This window comes from Neodiprion lecontei, chromosome 5, assembly GCF_021901455.1.
Source record: "Neodiprion lecontei isolate iyNeoLeco1 chromosome 5, iyNeoLeco1.1, whole genome shotgun sequence".
Lineage (NCBI taxonomy): Eukaryota > Metazoa > Arthropoda > Insecta > Hymenoptera > Diprionidae > Neodiprion > Neodiprion lecontei.
In genome coordinates, this window is record NC_060264.1 from 9,587,324 (window position 1) to 9,604,968 (window position 17,645).

Genomic DNA, 17,645 nt, shown 5'->3' on the forward strand with positions numbered 1-17,645 from the left:
GTTTGGTACATATTTATTACTTGAACAATTATTGATATGAAAATATAATCCATGTTGAAGTATCACCAGGTTGTGTAACAAAAAAAATGCGTTTCGAATTACAGATGAGAGATATGTGATTATAAGCTGTTCGAAAAATGAAAAATAAAAGCTAGATAGGTGATTATTAATTAATGAATAAAATTACGGAGAACATTGCATTATATTGCTTCGTATATTGTATTACTGAGGTTATAAACACTAACTGACAGTTCTTCAGTTCCTCTCGTTACTCCATTTGATGGCTACAAGGCTTTCGAACCTCCAAGTGCCACATAGTTCTCATTTTAAACGCAACACAGTTGCAGGTTTACCAACTCGAAATAAATTATCCTCATTAAAGTAATGTGTGTAGCTGAATACACACTTTATCCCAACAGACTTGAACATACTGACCTTAAGACCCCCACTTAAAGTGTATGTGTAGACCAGGCAATAGAAATAGACTACGTGGTCAGTACACCGAGCTGAAGCCGTATTTAGAAAGAGAGAGCAACAGCTGGGCCAGAGAGATCAGTAACTTAGCTGGGGTAGCCTTCGGATATATATTCATTTACCTAGACGGTGTCTCGTCACAGCTATTACGCATTATACGGCAATGCCTATGCGAAAATTCGATTTGTGCCTCCGCCGTGGAATGACCATGTAATGACGGATGAATTTGCCATTTTGTTTTCCGTTCGGTAAAAACGCCGTTTGGTTTATCCCAGCCCCTGACACACGCTGCTAAAGGTGGTTCGCAAAATGTCCCTCGATTCTGCCGCCAATCTCCACCACTAGTGGCGCTAGTAGTTGTCTGACAAGCTCGCGCGCAGTCAGCGAGGCCAATGAGCGTGTCAGAAGTCTACTAGTGCCACGTAGAGCAACTAAAAAACGGGAGCAAAACGCGTACAATTTTTTAGTATACGTGCAGTGTGGAGTGTCCGGGGGCTGGTCAGGGGGCTGGTTTATCCTTTTGCGTCCCATTAACCGGAAGTTGTAAGCTGTGATGCTATTTCATTGGGAATGATTTCTACATGTGATTTGTATTCGAAGGTTATAGTCGGGCCGCGATAAGTCATCGAAAATAGAAGATAAAAATAATAATAAAATGTGTTTCTGGAAACTGTTCCATGTTTATTCCGCCAAAGAGTCAATTGGGTATGCATACATAACGAATACCTATTATTCGTAATATTTGGTAACCTTGTGAATTGATCATAAGTGCTGAATAATTCGTTTCGCGGTGAACACCTACGAAATGATAACTGGGTGTTAAAATCGTAAAGCACCGTATTTAAGATTTAAACTGTTATAAAAAATGGTGTAACTAAACCCGTTTCAATTTCGAATTAAAATGTTTTAAATAACGCCGCCTTTCGCGGTATTTAATCTGTCACTGCAAAATTCACATGATTGAATAGTGTCGGTGAATAAATAAATTGCGAACATGGATGTGGTTACTACGAGCCTCGAGGCTTTAATACGTAAGTTTTACACGTATAATAATTCATCGCTCGATTCAAAACAAACGTAACTCACGAATATTCGACCTACTCACGTTCCTCATACCATTTCATTACGAAAAAAAAATAATAACCGATATTTCTGACGTGCACCGACCTAGTCCACGTTTACAACGTCGCATTTTAAATACTTGGTAATTATTTACGCAACGACCAAATCATTTTATTTTCCGAATTACAGAGAGGGTTACCAATCCGCAGAATCAATTCACAGATGTTGCAGCTATCGAGGCTTTCTGTGTTATGCTAGGCAAAGAATCTGAAGGTGCGCACATCGCCAGCAAGTTATTGGCAACGCACATTCAGTCGCCTACAGAATGGGAGGCTCTGCAAGCTCTCGCGGTATGTTGTTAAATTAATTGCACTTCCATTCATCAGTTTGCAGTGAATCAGCTGTTTTGAGCTGATGACGATAAGCACTCACAGTCATCTTAGCTTTTTCATTATCTTGATACATTATCTTCACCCTACCAGAATTGTGGTGAATTTTCTTTGGGTGACATGTAGTTCCTTATTAAACTTGGGATAAATATGATGGTATAAAATTAGTTATATACTTTGAAAATTGTCTACGGAAGTGTGAAAAAATAGCTCACTTGCAAAATTGCTTTTCATTTTAAGAGTCACACCTAAAAATTCACTTTTCAACACAAGCTTGTAATTGTTCTTTATGAAAAAACATTTGAAATCTCACTAGAAAAAATTTTAAACCAATAAAGATTAAGTGCTTTGCCATAAATAATTAAATGTTGATTTCTTGATCAAGATTACCAAATGCATAAAAGAAAATTGTCTTCTAAATTAAAACAGATTCACGATATATCAAGGAACAAAATTCAAAATATTAATTCCAAATTTAAAGTCAATTACCCAACGGGTTTTGAATTACCATGTATTCATGTTGAATATGGTAGAATATCTGCAAATTTGGTTATTAGGCTTAGTTACTACTTTTCACTATTAGAATTAGGGCACTGTTACTTCTATTATGTTTACAAATATTTAATTGATACTGCTCTTCAAATATTTTGAATATACAAGGCTTAATATTTGATCAAACTTTGATAGTGTTATAATTATGAAGTGGTTTTAAATTATCTATATCAAATTTTTTTTATCTTCAATACTTTAGTGTTCTATATTAAATATATTTTCAGCTATTGGATGCTTGCATGAAGCGGTGTGGATCATCGTTTCATGCGGAGGTTGGCAAATTTCGGTTCCTTAATGAAATGATCAAGCTCGTATCTCCAAAATATTTAGGGAGCCGGACACCCGCTACTGTACAACAAATGGTATTGAAGCTTCTTTGTACTTGGACCCAACAGTATCCTGGCGAGGTCAAAATCAAGGAAGCATATGATATGCTTAAAAAGCAAGGCGTAGTGAAGGTTATTGCTTAAAAGAGAAGCTATTGCAGTTAAATCAGCCCACCGACTGTAAATTAAAGATTAGTCGTATAAAATCTTGTTTTGCTTTTCAACAGGAGGATATTGCAGCGCTTTCAGTTGATTCAGAAGACTCGAGTAAGTCTTCAAAATCCAAGCACCCAATATTCGAAGATGATGAGAAGTCGAAGCTGTTGCAAAAATTGTTACAGAGTAAAAATCCTGATGATTTACTAGCAGCTAATAGACTAATCAAAACTATGGTCAAAGAGGTAAGAATTATTGTTTTGTTCATAGGTTGCCAATAGGTTGCTCATAATATTACATTAAGCATGGATTACACCGGTCAACATGAATTTTAAGTCTGGGTTCTGGATGTCAAATTTTGATATCTTCTATGTAACTAATAAATAAGAAACTCGTTTTATTAGATAAAGTTTGTTTTTGTAGAAACCAAAACAATATTTGGGATTTTCCGAAAAATTACCTATTTTCTCAAACATTTATTGAAAAAAATAATTAACCAAACTTCAGTTCTGCATTTAAATCACTTTTATTCTAAAATAATAATTAATTCTCAACTACAAATGTAGAAGAATTGGTAATCAAAGTTTAAAAATGAATATTCTTCGTACTTCTTACATTTTCGTATGGACTTTTTCCTATCAAACCCCAAACGTAATTTCCCATCATGCTCTCATTGTACTACCCTTGATAATGTTAGTAACGATAAAGTTCATCACACCTTGGTGAATACGTTTTCTGTGTTCTTCTGAGTAGGCACTCATATTAATAATGAAGCAAAAACTGAAAAGACTTATTTGTCAATATAAAAAAGACCAAAACAAACTTTATAAGTAATAATTAAAAGTTTCGGTTATTATTCACTGTACAGTTCGAAATTTATTTATGACAATAGAAACTGAAACGAAAAGTTTTTTTAGTTGACCTGTGTTTTTAACTTAAAAATTGTATAAGTTGATTTTATCACTTCAGGATGAAAGAAGAGTGCAACAAAACTCACGCCGGATCATGGAGTTAGAATCGGTTCACAACAATGTGAGGCTATTGTCTGAGATGTTAGACTCTTTCAACAAGAGTCAAGCTAGTGCGGACGATCTCGAATTAATGAAAGAACTTTATCAGGCTTGCGAACGGTTGAGGCCAAACGTCTTTAGATTAGCTAATGAATCCCAAGATAATCAGGAAATGCTTAGTTAGTATCTATCCTGCTATTCACCAAGAAACATCAACTTGACTTTAGACCAAGTTTATTAGATTATCAACTAAATTTTACATATAGACATTTTACTGATTTTACAGACGAAGTCCTTGCTGCAAATGATGAGCTAGGTCAAGTGTTCGATAAATATATAGCGGTAATTGTTCTTGGTCAACAACCAGGAAAAACGAAAAGCAATGCCACCAATGGATCATCACTATTAGATCTCTCTGCTTCCAATGAACTAGATCTATCAGCACCAGTAACATTACCGGTTAATAAGGCGAATGAATCTGATTCAAAGAACTCCCAAACAGACCTGGAGATGTTGGGTGACATTTTTAGCTCGCTGGAAGCAACGACAACAACAGCAACAACCCAAAATACGCCTTCATTATTATCAGATGCTAGCATTATGCAACCAGTCAGCATTTCCCCTCTAGTCGTTAAAGGTAAGGCTCAATCATGTTACGGAGGAACATTCCATGCTACATAACTCGCCTTTCCATGTTCAGTTTCTCATCGGCTTTACAAACTGATGGAATTGATTTATGAATTCATATGAAATACCACACATCCTAACATATGGGCAATTGTAAAACTTGCTATTGCGAAATCCGATTTAAATATTGTAATAACGGTTGTTTAAGCATTACTCATTATTTGCCATTTCAGTTACGTCCAGATATCTAATTCCTACCAAAGAATAACTATATATGATTGATATATTAAAAACGTGTAAAAGGCTATGCAAATTTAATAAATTTTCTTTTAATTACAATAGCGCAAGACTGTACCAACACTGAGAAAGTAGATAGCAAATCTAAAGCACTTGAAGATTTAGATGCCCTAGGGGAGTCTCTACTAAAACAAAATCTCACGTCATTTTCTGCTGCTCGTACTCAGTTTAACAATATCAGGTTGGTGTCGTAGTTTTCAGTCATTTTTATCAGCATCACCTTCATCATTCCAATATGTAATACCTATCATGCATGCTGTAAATCAAAAACGAGATAAAAATGTTAATAATATAGTCTACTGATTAATCCGTGTTCATTAATTGTACGCCTTGTGCAATATATTCTAGTGTTTCAATCACTTTTGCAGTAAACCACCTGCAAAGGTGCCGATGAATAGTATGGCAAAGCCTCCAATTGAACCAAACCTCAACGGTCCGTCGACAGTGAGTTTAACATCTGAGGATTCTAATTTGGTTGATCTCATGAAAGGCTCCAGACTCAAACCAGAATTGGTAATGAAGGATCAGTCTCATAGTAGTCTACAAAGATTGCCAAATGGTGATGACTCACTTGTCGATATTAGTGACATCACCCAACCAGTAAGCGTGGAAGTGAAACATGCAGATTCTGTAACAACAAAAGAGGTCAAAACGACGCCTGTCTCTACAGAGCCAGAAATAAAACCTTTGACTGATATAAATGTTACACTCGAAACTATCAAGCCAGGTAATTTACACTCATATAAATATGTAGCAGTTAAACTGAAACTTGAGAGAACTGAATTATGGCTGAAGAAAATTTGTACCAAGATAGGTCTCAGTCCTCTTATTATTTTTACACAGGGACAATTCCTCCACTAATGGTGATTGATGAGAAAAATGCAATATCGGTGGTTTTACATTTTGCTAGAGATAGCCCGCGACCTGACGTATCAGTTATTGTTGTTACGACAATGAGCAAGAATTCGAACCCACTTACCAATTACTTATTCCAAGCTGTTGTTCCTAAGGTAAGGTATCGAATGATTATCTTACAATATATGCCAAACACGTACATACACGAATTATTCATTGGGAGTTTTAACATTCTTCAACAGACATGTAAATGTAGACTTCAACCACCATCGGGAACAAACTTGCCTGCACATAACCCATTCTTACCACCATCAGCGATAACGCAGATCATGCTTATTGCAAATCCAAACAAGGTATCGCAAGAATTTGGTTCATTAAGATCTTGGATTTTTTTTTGGTACACATTCTGGCTTATGCAAAATGTATTATTTCAGATTTCTGTCTCCTTGAAGTTCATGCTCAGTTATACAATGGAAGATGAGACGGTGACAGAGATGGGGGAGGTGGATAAATTACCAATTGCATAAGATTTACTTAAGAAAGGTTGACCCTGTTCGAATTAGCTAATTGGCCCTAGAGAGTCAAGTATAATGGTATGAAACTTACAGTATAGAGACTTTGACCAAGGTCTATGAATTAGTAATAGATAAGTCTCGCAAATCTTCGTACTTCTTGTTTGCTATGCATAACTGCAAATTATACATATTTTATCTTGAGTCAGAGTAACTGCGAATTCACAATTGCGTACCAGAGATCTTGAGTTAAAATTGTACATTAAACTTAAAACCGTGATATATACATGTGTATATGTAGTATATTATATATCTATTGATAATACTGTAAACCCTATTTTAAGAGTGGTTATTAATTGACTTACTGCTTGGTGGAAATGACATATTACGTTGCTCATGTAATATTTGTTTTTGCGCAAGAATAAAAAGAATGGACAAGCAACTCCAAAAATTGAAGGCAGTAAATTGTTTTTAGCGTTTTGAAAGGTGTGATATACCTATTATATGCAAATCTCTAACGTCATAGGATACTGTTTTATGCTTTTTTTTTTTGCTCATTTTCATAGTAATATTTACTCATATTGATCATCTTTCAGTACTTGAGAAGGTTGTTGCTAATGAAATAAAAAAATATTAGAGTTATTCAAAGCACGTATTTCATAAGAATATATGTAAAGCGTAAATCCAACACGTATCGCTTCTTGTATATACAAAAAGTAGGACTGGCATTGACAGTTACCTAATGAAATACTTAGAACTAGCAGTGGTAAGTCCTACATTTATAGGTATTTCAATATGGTTACAATAACAAAGAGCTTAATGTATTGTACAATATGTTAAATAACTCAAGACGAAACGCGAACCTCATCTCTGAAAGCTAGTGCTGTGATAGCTTTTTGGTGGCCTTGGTATTCTCGCTCGACAACTCCAGTTGCAACATTCCACAATCTTGCAACGCCATCTGAAGAAGCTGTGCAAGCAAATACCAATCAGTATCTAACATTTCTAATCGTTATCTTTAAAAGCTTTCTGCGAAAAATGCAGGAAAATATTATTCAGTCGTGTCCATGTGGCTAAAGAAATAAACTATAATTTGGAGCTTGAAAAGTTCTGGTAATAACTGCGTTATTTGTATTTCAAATTATGTGTTTTTTTAGTAACTTGTAAGTGCTTAATGAATGGTAAAATTGATGAGACCTAACTGCAAATAAGAAACTTGTCATAAAATGAATCTTGTATAATTTGTAACGAACACAAAGAGAACCAATTCCACAAGTTGGTTTAATATCATCGTTCATATACCAGCTTCTTCGATTATTGTTAAGATCCTTAACTTTGTTTAGTATTTTAGTCATACCTGTAAATATATACTGAGAATCTGCGCTGAATGCAGCATCCCACACCCATCTTTTCGCCTCATGCTTCAAAATTTGCGTTTCTGTAAAATCGGTCGTTTCCCATACTCTTGCTGTCTGATCGGCAGATGTTGTTACCAAAAGCCTATAAATCAATTGTTTAAATTTTATTACATGTCAAATACAAGGTTAGTCATGATAAACAGTTACCGTAAAACACTAGTGAACACTATTATTAATTGCAGATTATCTGTGGGGTGGTATTTACTTCATTGTAGTTTCAGCAACGCGGTAATGAAGAAATATACTTACGAAGAGTCCGGACTAAACTGACATCTGAGTGCATAACGTTTGTGGGTTTCAAGCTTTTTTCTGGGACTCAATTTAGTAGGTTCTTTGCCTACACCACCAGACAACGCCCATATGTAACAACTTCCCTTATTATTTACAGCAGCCATATGAGTACCTTCCGGATCTATGGCTATGTCCTGTATAGACGCCTCTGCTTCTGGTATCTGAAGATGTTAAATTTTTTTGAACAGGGCAATTCATAACAGATTACTATTGTCTTTTGAATATATTACGATCCGAATTTCTCGCCCCAAAATCATAATTGAGTCGACTTCAGGTTATATAACGATGGAGCTATGTGTAAAAAGTACACAAAATTCTTTCCCTGTTTAGACATGTTCCAAAAATTTCGAAGTATACATTTTCAACTTTATAAAAACTATTTGTATGCCAAAAATCATTCATATTCAGCTTATCCTATGTAATCAATGTCAATTAGTTTATTTTCTGAACAACTATGATTTAATTTGTCAATACGTCATGGTTTGAAAATCTGTCGTTTGCAATGGATTTAATGGGAATTACGATATAAAGCCACGTCACAGATATACATAAAATCGATTTTGGGGTAGTATAGATTACCAATTGTTCGTTATGGTCAGATCGAAGGTCCCACAAGTGAATAACACCACTTTGATCACCAACTATTAATTCAGCTTGATTTGGGTGCAGACATACACAGTTCACTGGGGCTGAAACTTGAAAGATTCTTTGGCACTGCAGATCTCGTGATCTAGAAGCAATAAACATGAATATAATAATGATTATAGTTGATCAGAATTTTAATCCTAATTAGATAATTGATGTCGATGTTATGCGAATTGAATTGATACCAAGCAAATCATGAAGTTGAAATAAAAATTATCATCGTATTATTAAATATACAGGGTGAGTCACATCATGTGTCGAGAAAGGGAGGAGTTTAGTTGATGCAAAGTTACACACATATTCGTAGTATTGTACATCCATCGACAGTAAAGGTAAATACATCAGACTGGTATTGGTTTACAGGGATCCCATAGATTCTTTGATTGGTTTTATGAACGGACTTCTGGGTTACTAAGCTCTTCCCATTTTCAGTACATAAGGCAATTCACTCTGTATGTAATAAAACTATGATATATCATTTAATCGTTTGTATTGTAGTTTTTCATAGAGGTTGGACATCTCTGAAACTTGAAACCACTTAATATTTTTTGTTTTAGGACTGTGCAAATCTTTGGTGCTTTTTAATATATAAGTATGTCGATGTTTGGTGTATAAAGTTGTCACTGTATTGAAGACTTTCTTATTGTCTATTTCTAACTTCGTTAAACATCAACTTAGTTAATGATTCTTTTGGAACGAACTTTTAATATATTGATGTGCAGGCTTTGTGATAAAACTGCTCGAATCTTACCTAAGATCCCAGATCCTTGCTGAACAATCTTCGCCCCCTGTATACATCCACTTCCCGTCTTCCTATAAATAAATTTCAGATCCATGTGAAACAACATAACTGATGAAGCGTTGAGATTGCTGAATATTTTTATTGTAAAACATGTGAAAAACTCACATGGACTACCAATCGTATTCATTATATCCATCACATATTTAATAATTATTTCACATATTAGAATGAATTACAATGAAGCTGAAGCTAGCAGCCAGAGTTAGCAGCCAATCGTGTTAAATTTTATGGAAATAGAAAAATGCAGTTCAGTTTCCTTATCAATCTATAAAAGCATGGGGGTTCAAGGCATTTCACAATATTTTTCTTTTTGATTTCTCCCTTATTCGAATGAATGAACCTTGGAACGTTTAGCTGTAAGCTTCAGCCGTGTTGAATTACACAGTTATAAATCGATGGTTTAATGATTTGTTGAGCTCAAATGTTACTTTTTAATTGTAAAATGAAACATTTATTACCTGAAAACCAAGCCCAGTAACGTTCTTAGCAACGCCATCGTAATTGATAACAGGATTTGGATTACTCGATCCCAAATCATACATACGAATATGTTGATATCCAGCAGCAGCAACAAGCTGCTTATCCGGCGTAATATCTAAAGCATTAACTTGCTAAAGATTTATGAGGATAAAAATAGAGAACTTTATTCATTGCAATAATATTAACTAAAGTATGAACGTAAATTCATTGGCTACTCGTTATCACGTGTAAGTAACACTCTATACTCTGCCAAATGATATACCTCTCCACAAGGGGCTCAGATTATCACTATCGAAACTATTCTACAATCTTTTCGAAGTATAAATTGTATTAAGGATACAGAGTCCGTGTGTTGAGCCGTCCGTTGACAAATTCCAGTGTGTGCTTGCCATATTTTTATTGTGTGATCGTACCCTCCAGTTACGAATATTACTTGTTCATTTGGAGGCCCATCACCTGTCATCTTTCAATGAGAATGCGAGGCTTATTGATTTGAATCGAATATTCAAAGCACACAGTGAATTTTAAGTTGAATTATGCCTGGTTGATTGTTTTTTTTGTTTAAAATATCATGTTGTGGGCATAATTATTTGTTTGTATACAGTGTTTGCAGGTTATACCTGAAGGCAAGAAATTTACAATAAAATCGGAACCTAAAATTAACATGTCTACATTGATCAATTGATTTCTTTTTGAGGCTCAATCGCTTACTATTTCAAAAAACTTTCAATTTTAGTTGATACGTATCAATAATAAGATCGGTGAGACAGTTCCTGAAAATTGCTCTGAGCCAGCCAGTTAAATGCACAGTGTTGCCAGATACTTGTCGCACAAATTTCCTAGGGTAACTTTCAAATCCTCCTAGATTCTCCTAACCTGCAAAGAAAATCTTTCTAAATTTCGTTCTAAAATTTTTAACTTACAAAGCGATATTGAATCAAGTTCATATAATGTGATTTAAATATATAATTGGTATGTAGACGTAAAATCCGCCTTTTAGGCTGTCCCTATTCTGAAATACTCTACACTACCAGCAATTCTAGTACTTGCTTTACCGATAGAATCTCATACTCCCTCAAGCATAGATGAAACGACATTTTGAATATTTATTCATATCAACTTTTAACATACCGTGAATGAATAAAAGAGCGTTTGTCCCGTTATGTTTATAATTTATTGCAAGAGGAGCAGATTTGGTAAGCTAATTCGACTTTGCCATCTTCGCCGTCACACTTGCGCGTGAGTGTGGGACCATTTTTGGCACCCAGAACAAGAAATAAAGCGTAAGCAACAGCATAAGCGTCCCGTGAACGGATTTTTATCGGTTCTCCAAAGAACAAAAGGTAATAATTCTCCCGCCCTCTCTGTCTCTTTACGCATGGGGTGGGAGCTACGAGAGGGGAAGAACAGCTAGACAGGTGCGTGCATCTATCCCCACTCCTAGGGAAGAGCCGCAGAGAGGGCGGGAGAATTACTATTTTCCATCCTTTAGAGAACTGATTTATATGTCTTCTAAACGCCGTGCGGCATCAGTTGTTTCCGAGCAGTCGGAGCGAACTTACGTGTTTTCGGTATCAGTTCAACATTCAAACCGCGTTGTTCAGGTTGTGTCACGTTGTTTGATCCGTGTATTTCCACCATACCATCTGTGAATAATACACGAGGAGCAGCGTGTAGCCTGAAGAAAAACCGAGTTACTGAAACAAAAACATCCTGCGAACGTTGCAGGTGAATTTCGTGTCCTGAGTTTTATCATTGTTTTGTGTAACTTCGGATTTCAGTGATGCGTATTTTTGTTTCTGTGCGTTGCGTGTCACTTTTATTATTATTTTCAGCAAATGCGCAAATGTAGTTTTTCAAATGACAATTTTACTCCTGCGTAAATTTAACTTATTTTCAATAAAACTCATGCTTCGATATTGTGCAACGCATGTGGAATCGTGATAATTTCGGATTTCACTAATTTAGTTAGAGTAAATTCCACGTAAATACATTTTTCTTTTTAATAAATTTCGTTTCTTAATTAAAGTCGACAAAGTGCGCGTACCTTAGGCAACTTAGAGTTTGGCAATTTGAACATCTTCTCCCCGGCTTGGCCTTTCGCAGTCGACACAGTCAAATCCTTGAATTGTTAAATTCGAAAGTTTTACTCGCTAGTCATTGAATAACTCGGCTTTTCGAAGAAATTAATTCAATTTCGATTGCCTGTCCGGCACAGCATTCCCAGTATTTCTTTCTTGAATATTTTGTATTACGAGAATTCGTAATTTCACATTTAATCGCGCCTCATGTGCGTAAACTTGATACTTCAAGGTTACGAGCACAAGTCATTCAGCGCTGTACCTGACACGCGTCACGAACAGACATTGATCAAACAATTACTGTTTAGGTCGAATCATGTTCATCCGCAATCAACACGGTGCTCGAATCAAGTTTTTACAATAAAACACGATATTTGCCTACGAAATGAGCAAGTCTCCCGTGACAAACGATAAAGAACAAAAAAACGAAGCTCACTCAAAACCGGCTACTAAAAATGACAAAAAGAACGATGTTAAAATTTTGTACGTTCGAGATACGGGTGATTCGTCTAGAAGACCCATTGTACAAGATGGAATACAGTAAGAAATTAACTCCCACCGTCGCTTTTGAACCTATATTGTACAAAATTATTAAAAAATTTTTATGACAAATTTGTATACCCGCTTAATTTCTAGATTACTTGACTGAATCTACTGTTGGATGTTTTTTTTCAAAAAATCATTACATTCATATGCATAAAAAGAAAGGCAACTAATATGATAACTTGCATTTTGTAATATTATTAATTGATTTTAGACTCAATTAAAAACCACAAAAAAAAATATTTTGTCACATTATGCACATAAATTTATTACTTTTGACAGAAAGGAAGTGATCCGTCAAGAACGCAAATCACAAATCAGTTGGAATAAAAAATATGACTATTTGAGTGGGAACAATTTTCAACGGGTGATTATTGAATTATTGTTACTTACAGTATAATTGTGAACAAAATAGTATGTACTAAAGGTCGAACTCGGTAAGATAATACATAATGTGCATATGCTACAAATATTTTCCTCATACCCCGCAGATACTTGCCGAGGAAGCTGTGAAGGCCGGACTTCCAGAGGATACATTCGTAAAACGCAAAAAAAATGATGCATCAATAACTAAACGTTTTAGACATAAGTTGGCTGCCTCGCCACCAATTCCAAAGACGAGTACAGGCATTGTTGGATGGCGATCTTCGCAGGAAGAGTATCGCTTGGAATTTAACGGACCTATGTATATTTCGCCAAAACGAACAACCAGCCCACCACCGGAACCCGATGCCCTTCCAATAACTCATCAACGATGGATATTTCTTGGATGATTACGAAGCAATTACATCAATTTCTAACAAGTTCCTTGTAATTTTAACATACATATATAATGTAACTCTTTAACATTCTAACAATGTCTCTACTTCACTTCGTGTAATTCTTCTTCTACATAAGACTGCAAAATTTGTGAATTCTATTTGCGGAAATCTATAGAAATATTTTGATAGATCAGAATCCTGTCTCAGAAAAGACCAATGGATTTTTGGAAGCAGATCTCTCTTGAAGCTTCCGAAAGGTCTTACAACCTTTCGTCTGTATTATTTTGACAGAGATATCGTAGATAATTGATGAGAATTTGATTATTAAGGATTCGGAAAATCCATCTTTAGGTGATATCGGTCGATAGTTTCTGTTATCCTATAGATAGTATTATTACACAATTGTATCCTCTGGGTAATACTATTATTAGGGGTTATCGGAAAAGTGCTGAAATTCCCGATAAAATAGTATCGACTTTGTCGGGAATACATGTTCTCAAACTCGAAATTCCTTACAATCAACACGGGCACTGCCATTAATATGTAATGAAGTGGACAGATATGAGCAATTATAATCCGGGACACTTGATAATAAATTTCTAAACAATCTTGTGTTATTTGTGTTAATTTTCGCGATTCTGATAAGTGCCGCAATAAATTCTTTCATGCAATAATCCGACGTAGTTTTGCGACCAAAGTCGATTGGGCGCAGTCCCAATACGCTGCGATGAAAGCATCAAAAGTTACAGCCAAAAAACGTAAACCTGTGTTTTCGACATTTTTCAGCAGGTGATTTTTCGCTCGCCATTTCCCTCCTGTTGGTCCCACGCTCTTTTCGCTGGGTTTTCTGAGTTCCTGAGGGTCTAATTAGTCGGGTAAGGGCAATACAAATCAATTCTATGACGAAAGATTTTTTGGTCGAAAAAAAAGGAAGGTTAACCCCTTTGTATTTTTGGCGAAAATTTTCGCGAATTCGAAAGGTGCTTGAATAAATTGTTTCTGGCACTATTGCGACGTGATTTTGCGAGAGAAATCGATTGGGCGCAGTCCAAATACGCTGCGATGAACGCATCAAAAAGTACAGCCAAAAAACGTAAACCTGTGTTTTCGACATCTTTCAGCAGGTGCTTTTTCGCTCGCCATTTCCCTCCTGTTGGTCCCACGCTCTTTTCGCTGGGTTTTCTGAGTTCCTGAGGGTCTAATTAGTCGGGTAAGGGTCATACAAATCAATTATGAGACGAAAGATTTTTTGGTCAAAAAAATAGGAAGGTTAACCCCTTTGTATTTTTGGCGAAAATTTTCGCGAATTTGAAAAATGCTTGAATAAATTTTTTCTGGCACTATTCCGACGTAATTTTGCGAGAGAAATCGATTGGGCGCAGTCCCAATACGCTGCGATGAACGCATCAAAAGTTAGAGCCAAAAAACGTAAACCTGTGTTTTCGACATTTTTCTGCAGGTGATTTTTCGCTCGCCATTTCGCTCCCGTTGGTCCCACGCTCCTCTCGCTCCGTTTTTCAAGTTCCTCTGGGTCCAATTCTTCGGGAAAGGGTCATACAAATCAATTCTGAGACGAAAGATTTTTTGGTCAAAAAAAAAGGAAGTTTAACCCCTTTGTATTTTTGGCAAAAATTTTCGCGAATTCGAAAGGTGCTTGAATAAATTGTTTCTGGCACTATTCCGACGTAATTTTGCGAGAGAAATCGATTGGGCGCAGTCCCAATACGCTGCGATCAACGCATCAAAAGTTACAGCCAAAAAACGTAAACGTGTGTTTTCGACATCTTTCAGCAGGTGCTTTTTCGCTCGCCATTTCCCTCCTGTTGGTCCCACGCTCTTTTCGCTGGGTTTTCTGAGTTCCTGAGGGTCTAATTAGTCGGGTAAGGGTCATACAAATCAATTATGAGACGAAAGATTTTTTGGTCAAAAAAATAGGAAGGTTAACTCCTTTGTATTTTTGGCGAAAATTTTCGCGAATTTGAAAAATGCTTGAATAAATTTTTTCTGGCACTATTCCGACGTAATTTTGCGAGAGAAATCGATTGGGCGCAGTCCCAATACGCTGCGATGAACGCATCAAAAGTTAGAGCCAAAAAACGTAAACCTGTGTTTTCGACATTTTTCTGCAGGTGATTTTTCGCTCGCCATTTCGCTCCCGTTGGTCCCACGCTCCTCTCGCTCCGTTTTTCAAGTTCCTCTGGGTCCAATTGTTCGGGAAAGGGTCATACAAATCAATTCTGAGACGAAAGATTTTTTGGTCAAAAAAAAAGGAAGTTTAACCCCTTTGTATTTTTGGCGAAAATTTTCGCGAATTCGAAAGGTGCTTGAATAAATTGTTTCTGGCACTATTCCGACGTAATTTTGCGAGAGAAATCGATTGGGCGCAGTCCCAATACGCTGCGATCAACGCATCAAAAGTTACAGCCAAAAAACGTAAACGTGTGTTTTCGACATCTTTCAGCAGGTGCTTTTTCGCTCGCCATTTCCCTCCTGTTGGTCCCACGCTCTTTTCGCTGGGTTTTCTGAGTTCCAGAGGGTTTAATTAGTCGGGTAAGGGTCATACAAATCAATTCTAAGACGAAAGATTTTTTGGTCAAAAAAAAAGGAGGGTTAACCCCTTTGTATTTTTGGCGAAAATTTTCGCGAATTTGAAAAGTGCTTGAATAAATTTTTTCTGGCACTATTCCGACGTAATTTTGCGAGGGAAATCGATTGGGCGCAGTCCCAATACGCTGCGATCAACGCATCAAAAGTTACAGCCAAAAAACGTAAACCTGTGTTTTCGACATCTTTCAGCAGGTGCTTTTTCGCTCGCCATTTCCCTCCTGTTGGTCCCACGCTCTTTTCGCTGGGTTTTCTGAGTTCCAGAGGGTTTAATTAGTCGGGTAAGGGTCATACAAATCAATTCTAAGACGAAAGATTTTTTGGTCAAAAAAAAAGGAGGGTTAACCCCTTTGTATTTTTGGCGAAAATTTTCGCGAATTTGAAAAGTGCTTGAATAAATTTTTTCTGGCACTATTCCGACGTAATTTTGCGAGGGAAATCGATTGGGCGCAGTCCCAATACGCTGCGATCAACGCATCAAAAGTTACAGCCAAAAAACGTAAACCTGTGTTTTCGACATCTTTCAGCAGGTGCTTTTTCGCTCGCCATTTCCCTCCTGTTGGTCCCACGCTCTTTTCGCTGGGTTTTCTGAGTTCCTGAGGGTCTAATTAGTCGGGTAAGGGCAATACAAATCAATTCTATGACGAAAGATTTTTTGGTCGAAAAAAAAGGAAGGTTAACCCCTTTGTATTTTTGGCGAAAATTTTCGCGAATTCGAAAGGTGCTTGAATAAATTGTTTCTGGCACTATTGCGACGTGATTTTGCGAGAGAAATCGATTGGGCGCAGTCCAAATACGCTGCGATGAACGCATCAAAAAGTACAGCCAAAAAACGTAAACCTGTGTTTTCGATATCTTTCAGCAGGTGCTTTTTCGCTCGCCATTTCCCTCCTGTTGGTCCCACGCTCTTTTCGCTGGGTTTTCTGAGTTCCTGAGGGTCTAATTAGTCGGGTAAGGGCAATACAAATCAATTCTATGACGAAAGATTTTTTGGTCGAAAAAAAAGGAAGGTTAACCCCTTTGTATTTTTGGCGAAAATTTTCGCGAATTCGAAAGGTGCTTGAATAAATTGTTTCTGGCACTATTGCGACGTGATTTTGCGAGAGAAATCGATTGGGCGCAGTCCAAATACGCTGCGATGAACGCATCAAAAAGTACAGCCAAAAAACGTAAACCTGTGTTTTCGACATCTTTCAGCAGGTGCTTTTTCGCTCGCCATTTCCCTCCTGTTGGTCCCACGCTCTTTTCGCTGGGTTTTCTGAGTTCCTGAGGGTCTAATTAGTCGGGTAAGGGTCATACAAATCAATTATGAGACGAAAGATTTTTTGGTCAAAAAAATAGGAAGGTTAACCCCTTTGTATTTTTGGCGAAAATTTTCGCGAATTCGAAAGGTGCTTGAATAAATTGTTTCTGGCACTATTGCGACGTGATTTTGCGAGAGAAATCGATTGGGCGCAGTCCAAATACGCTGCGATGAACGCATCAAAAAGTACAGCCAAAAAACGTAAACCTGTGTTTTCGATATCTTTCAGCAGGTGCTTTTTCGCTCGCCATTTCCCTCCTGTTGGTCCCACGCTCTTTTCGCTGGGTTTTCTGAGTTCCTGAGGGTCTAATTAGTCGGGTAGGGGTCATACAAATCAATACTATGACGAAAGATTTTTTGGTCGAAAAAAAAGGAAGGTTAACCCCTTTGTATTTTTGGCGAAAATTTTCGCGAATTCGAAAGGTGCTTGAATAATTCTTTCTGGCACTATTCCGAC

The 17,645-nt window shown here is 36.7% G+C and overlaps 3 protein-coding genes across 9 annotated transcripts; 2 read left to right on the forward strand and 1 right to left on the reverse strand.

Annotated features, from left to right (window-relative positions):
- The first annotated feature begins 1,076 nt into the window (after positions 1 to 1,076).
- LOC107223815 (ADP-ribosylation factor-binding protein GGA1) lies at positions 1,077 to 6,673 on the forward strand. 3 transcript variants are annotated; one of them, XM_015663625.2, is made up of 11 exons: positions 1,077 to 1,505; positions 1,726 to 1,886; positions 2,702 to 2,935; positions 3,031 to 3,204; positions 3,929 to 4,148; positions 4,256 to 4,606; positions 4,939 to 5,074; positions 5,262 to 5,620; positions 5,737 to 5,903; positions 5,991 to 6,101; positions 6,183 to 6,673. In XM_015663625.2, the coding sequence occupies exons 1-11, from the start codon at positions 1,469 to 1,471 to the stop codon at positions 6,273 to 6,275; spliced, it is 2,043 nt and encodes a 680-aa protein (XP_015519111.1). In that variant the 5' UTR covers positions 1,077 to 1,468; the 3' UTR covers positions 6,276 to 6,673. The 3 variants fall into 3 exon arrangements, with proteins under 3 accessions (XP_015519111.1, XP_046596004.1, XP_015519112.1); XM_046740048.1 differs by lacking the exon at positions 5,991 to 6,101; XM_015663626.2 differs by lacking the exons at positions 1,077 to 1,505; positions 1,726 to 1,886 and adding an exon at positions 2,013 to 2,081.
- Positions 6,674 to 6,728: 55 nt separating this feature from the next.
- On the reverse strand, positions 6,729 to 11,191 carry LOC107223816 (target of rapamycin complex subunit lst8). 4 transcript variants are annotated; one of them, XM_015663629.2, is made up of 9 exons: positions 11,028 to 11,191; positions 10,608 to 10,772; positions 10,237 to 10,359; positions 9,875 to 10,011; positions 9,366 to 9,427; positions 8,549 to 8,699; positions 7,928 to 8,130; positions 7,618 to 7,760; positions 6,729 to 7,230 (listed from the first exon to the last, which is right to left on the reverse strand). In XM_015663629.2, the coding sequence occupies exons 3-9, from the start codon at positions 10,286 to 10,288 to the stop codon at positions 7,106 to 7,108; spliced, it is 873 nt and encodes a 290-aa protein (XP_015519115.1). In that variant the 5' UTR covers positions 10,289 to 10,359; positions 10,608 to 10,772; positions 11,028 to 11,191; the 3' UTR covers positions 6,729 to 7,105. The 4 variants fall into 4 exon arrangements, with proteins under 4 accessions (XP_015519115.1, XP_046596005.1, XP_046596006.1 ...); XM_046740049.1 differs by having other exon boundaries at positions 9,875 to 10,027; XM_046740050.1 differs by having other exon boundaries at positions 10,237 to 10,516.
- A 252-nt stretch (positions 11,192 to 11,443) lies between these two features.
- LOC124294526 lies at positions 11,444 to 13,900 on the forward strand. Of its 2 annotated transcripts, XM_046740051.1 has the most exons (4): positions 11,444 to 11,624; positions 12,286 to 12,517; positions 12,803 to 12,887; positions 13,012 to 13,900. In XM_046740051.1, exons 2-4 carry the CDS (start codon positions 12,363 to 12,365, stop codon positions 13,291 to 13,293), a joined length of 522 nt encoding a protein of 173 aa, XP_046596007.1. In that variant the 5' UTR covers positions 11,444 to 11,624; positions 12,286 to 12,362; the 3' UTR covers positions 13,294 to 13,900. The 2 variants fall into 2 exon arrangements, with proteins under 2 accessions (XP_046596007.1, XP_046596008.1); XM_046740052.1 differs by lacking the exon at positions 11,444 to 11,624 and having other exon boundaries at positions 11,861 to 12,517.
- Positions 13,901 to 17,645: the final 3,745 nt, after the last annotated feature.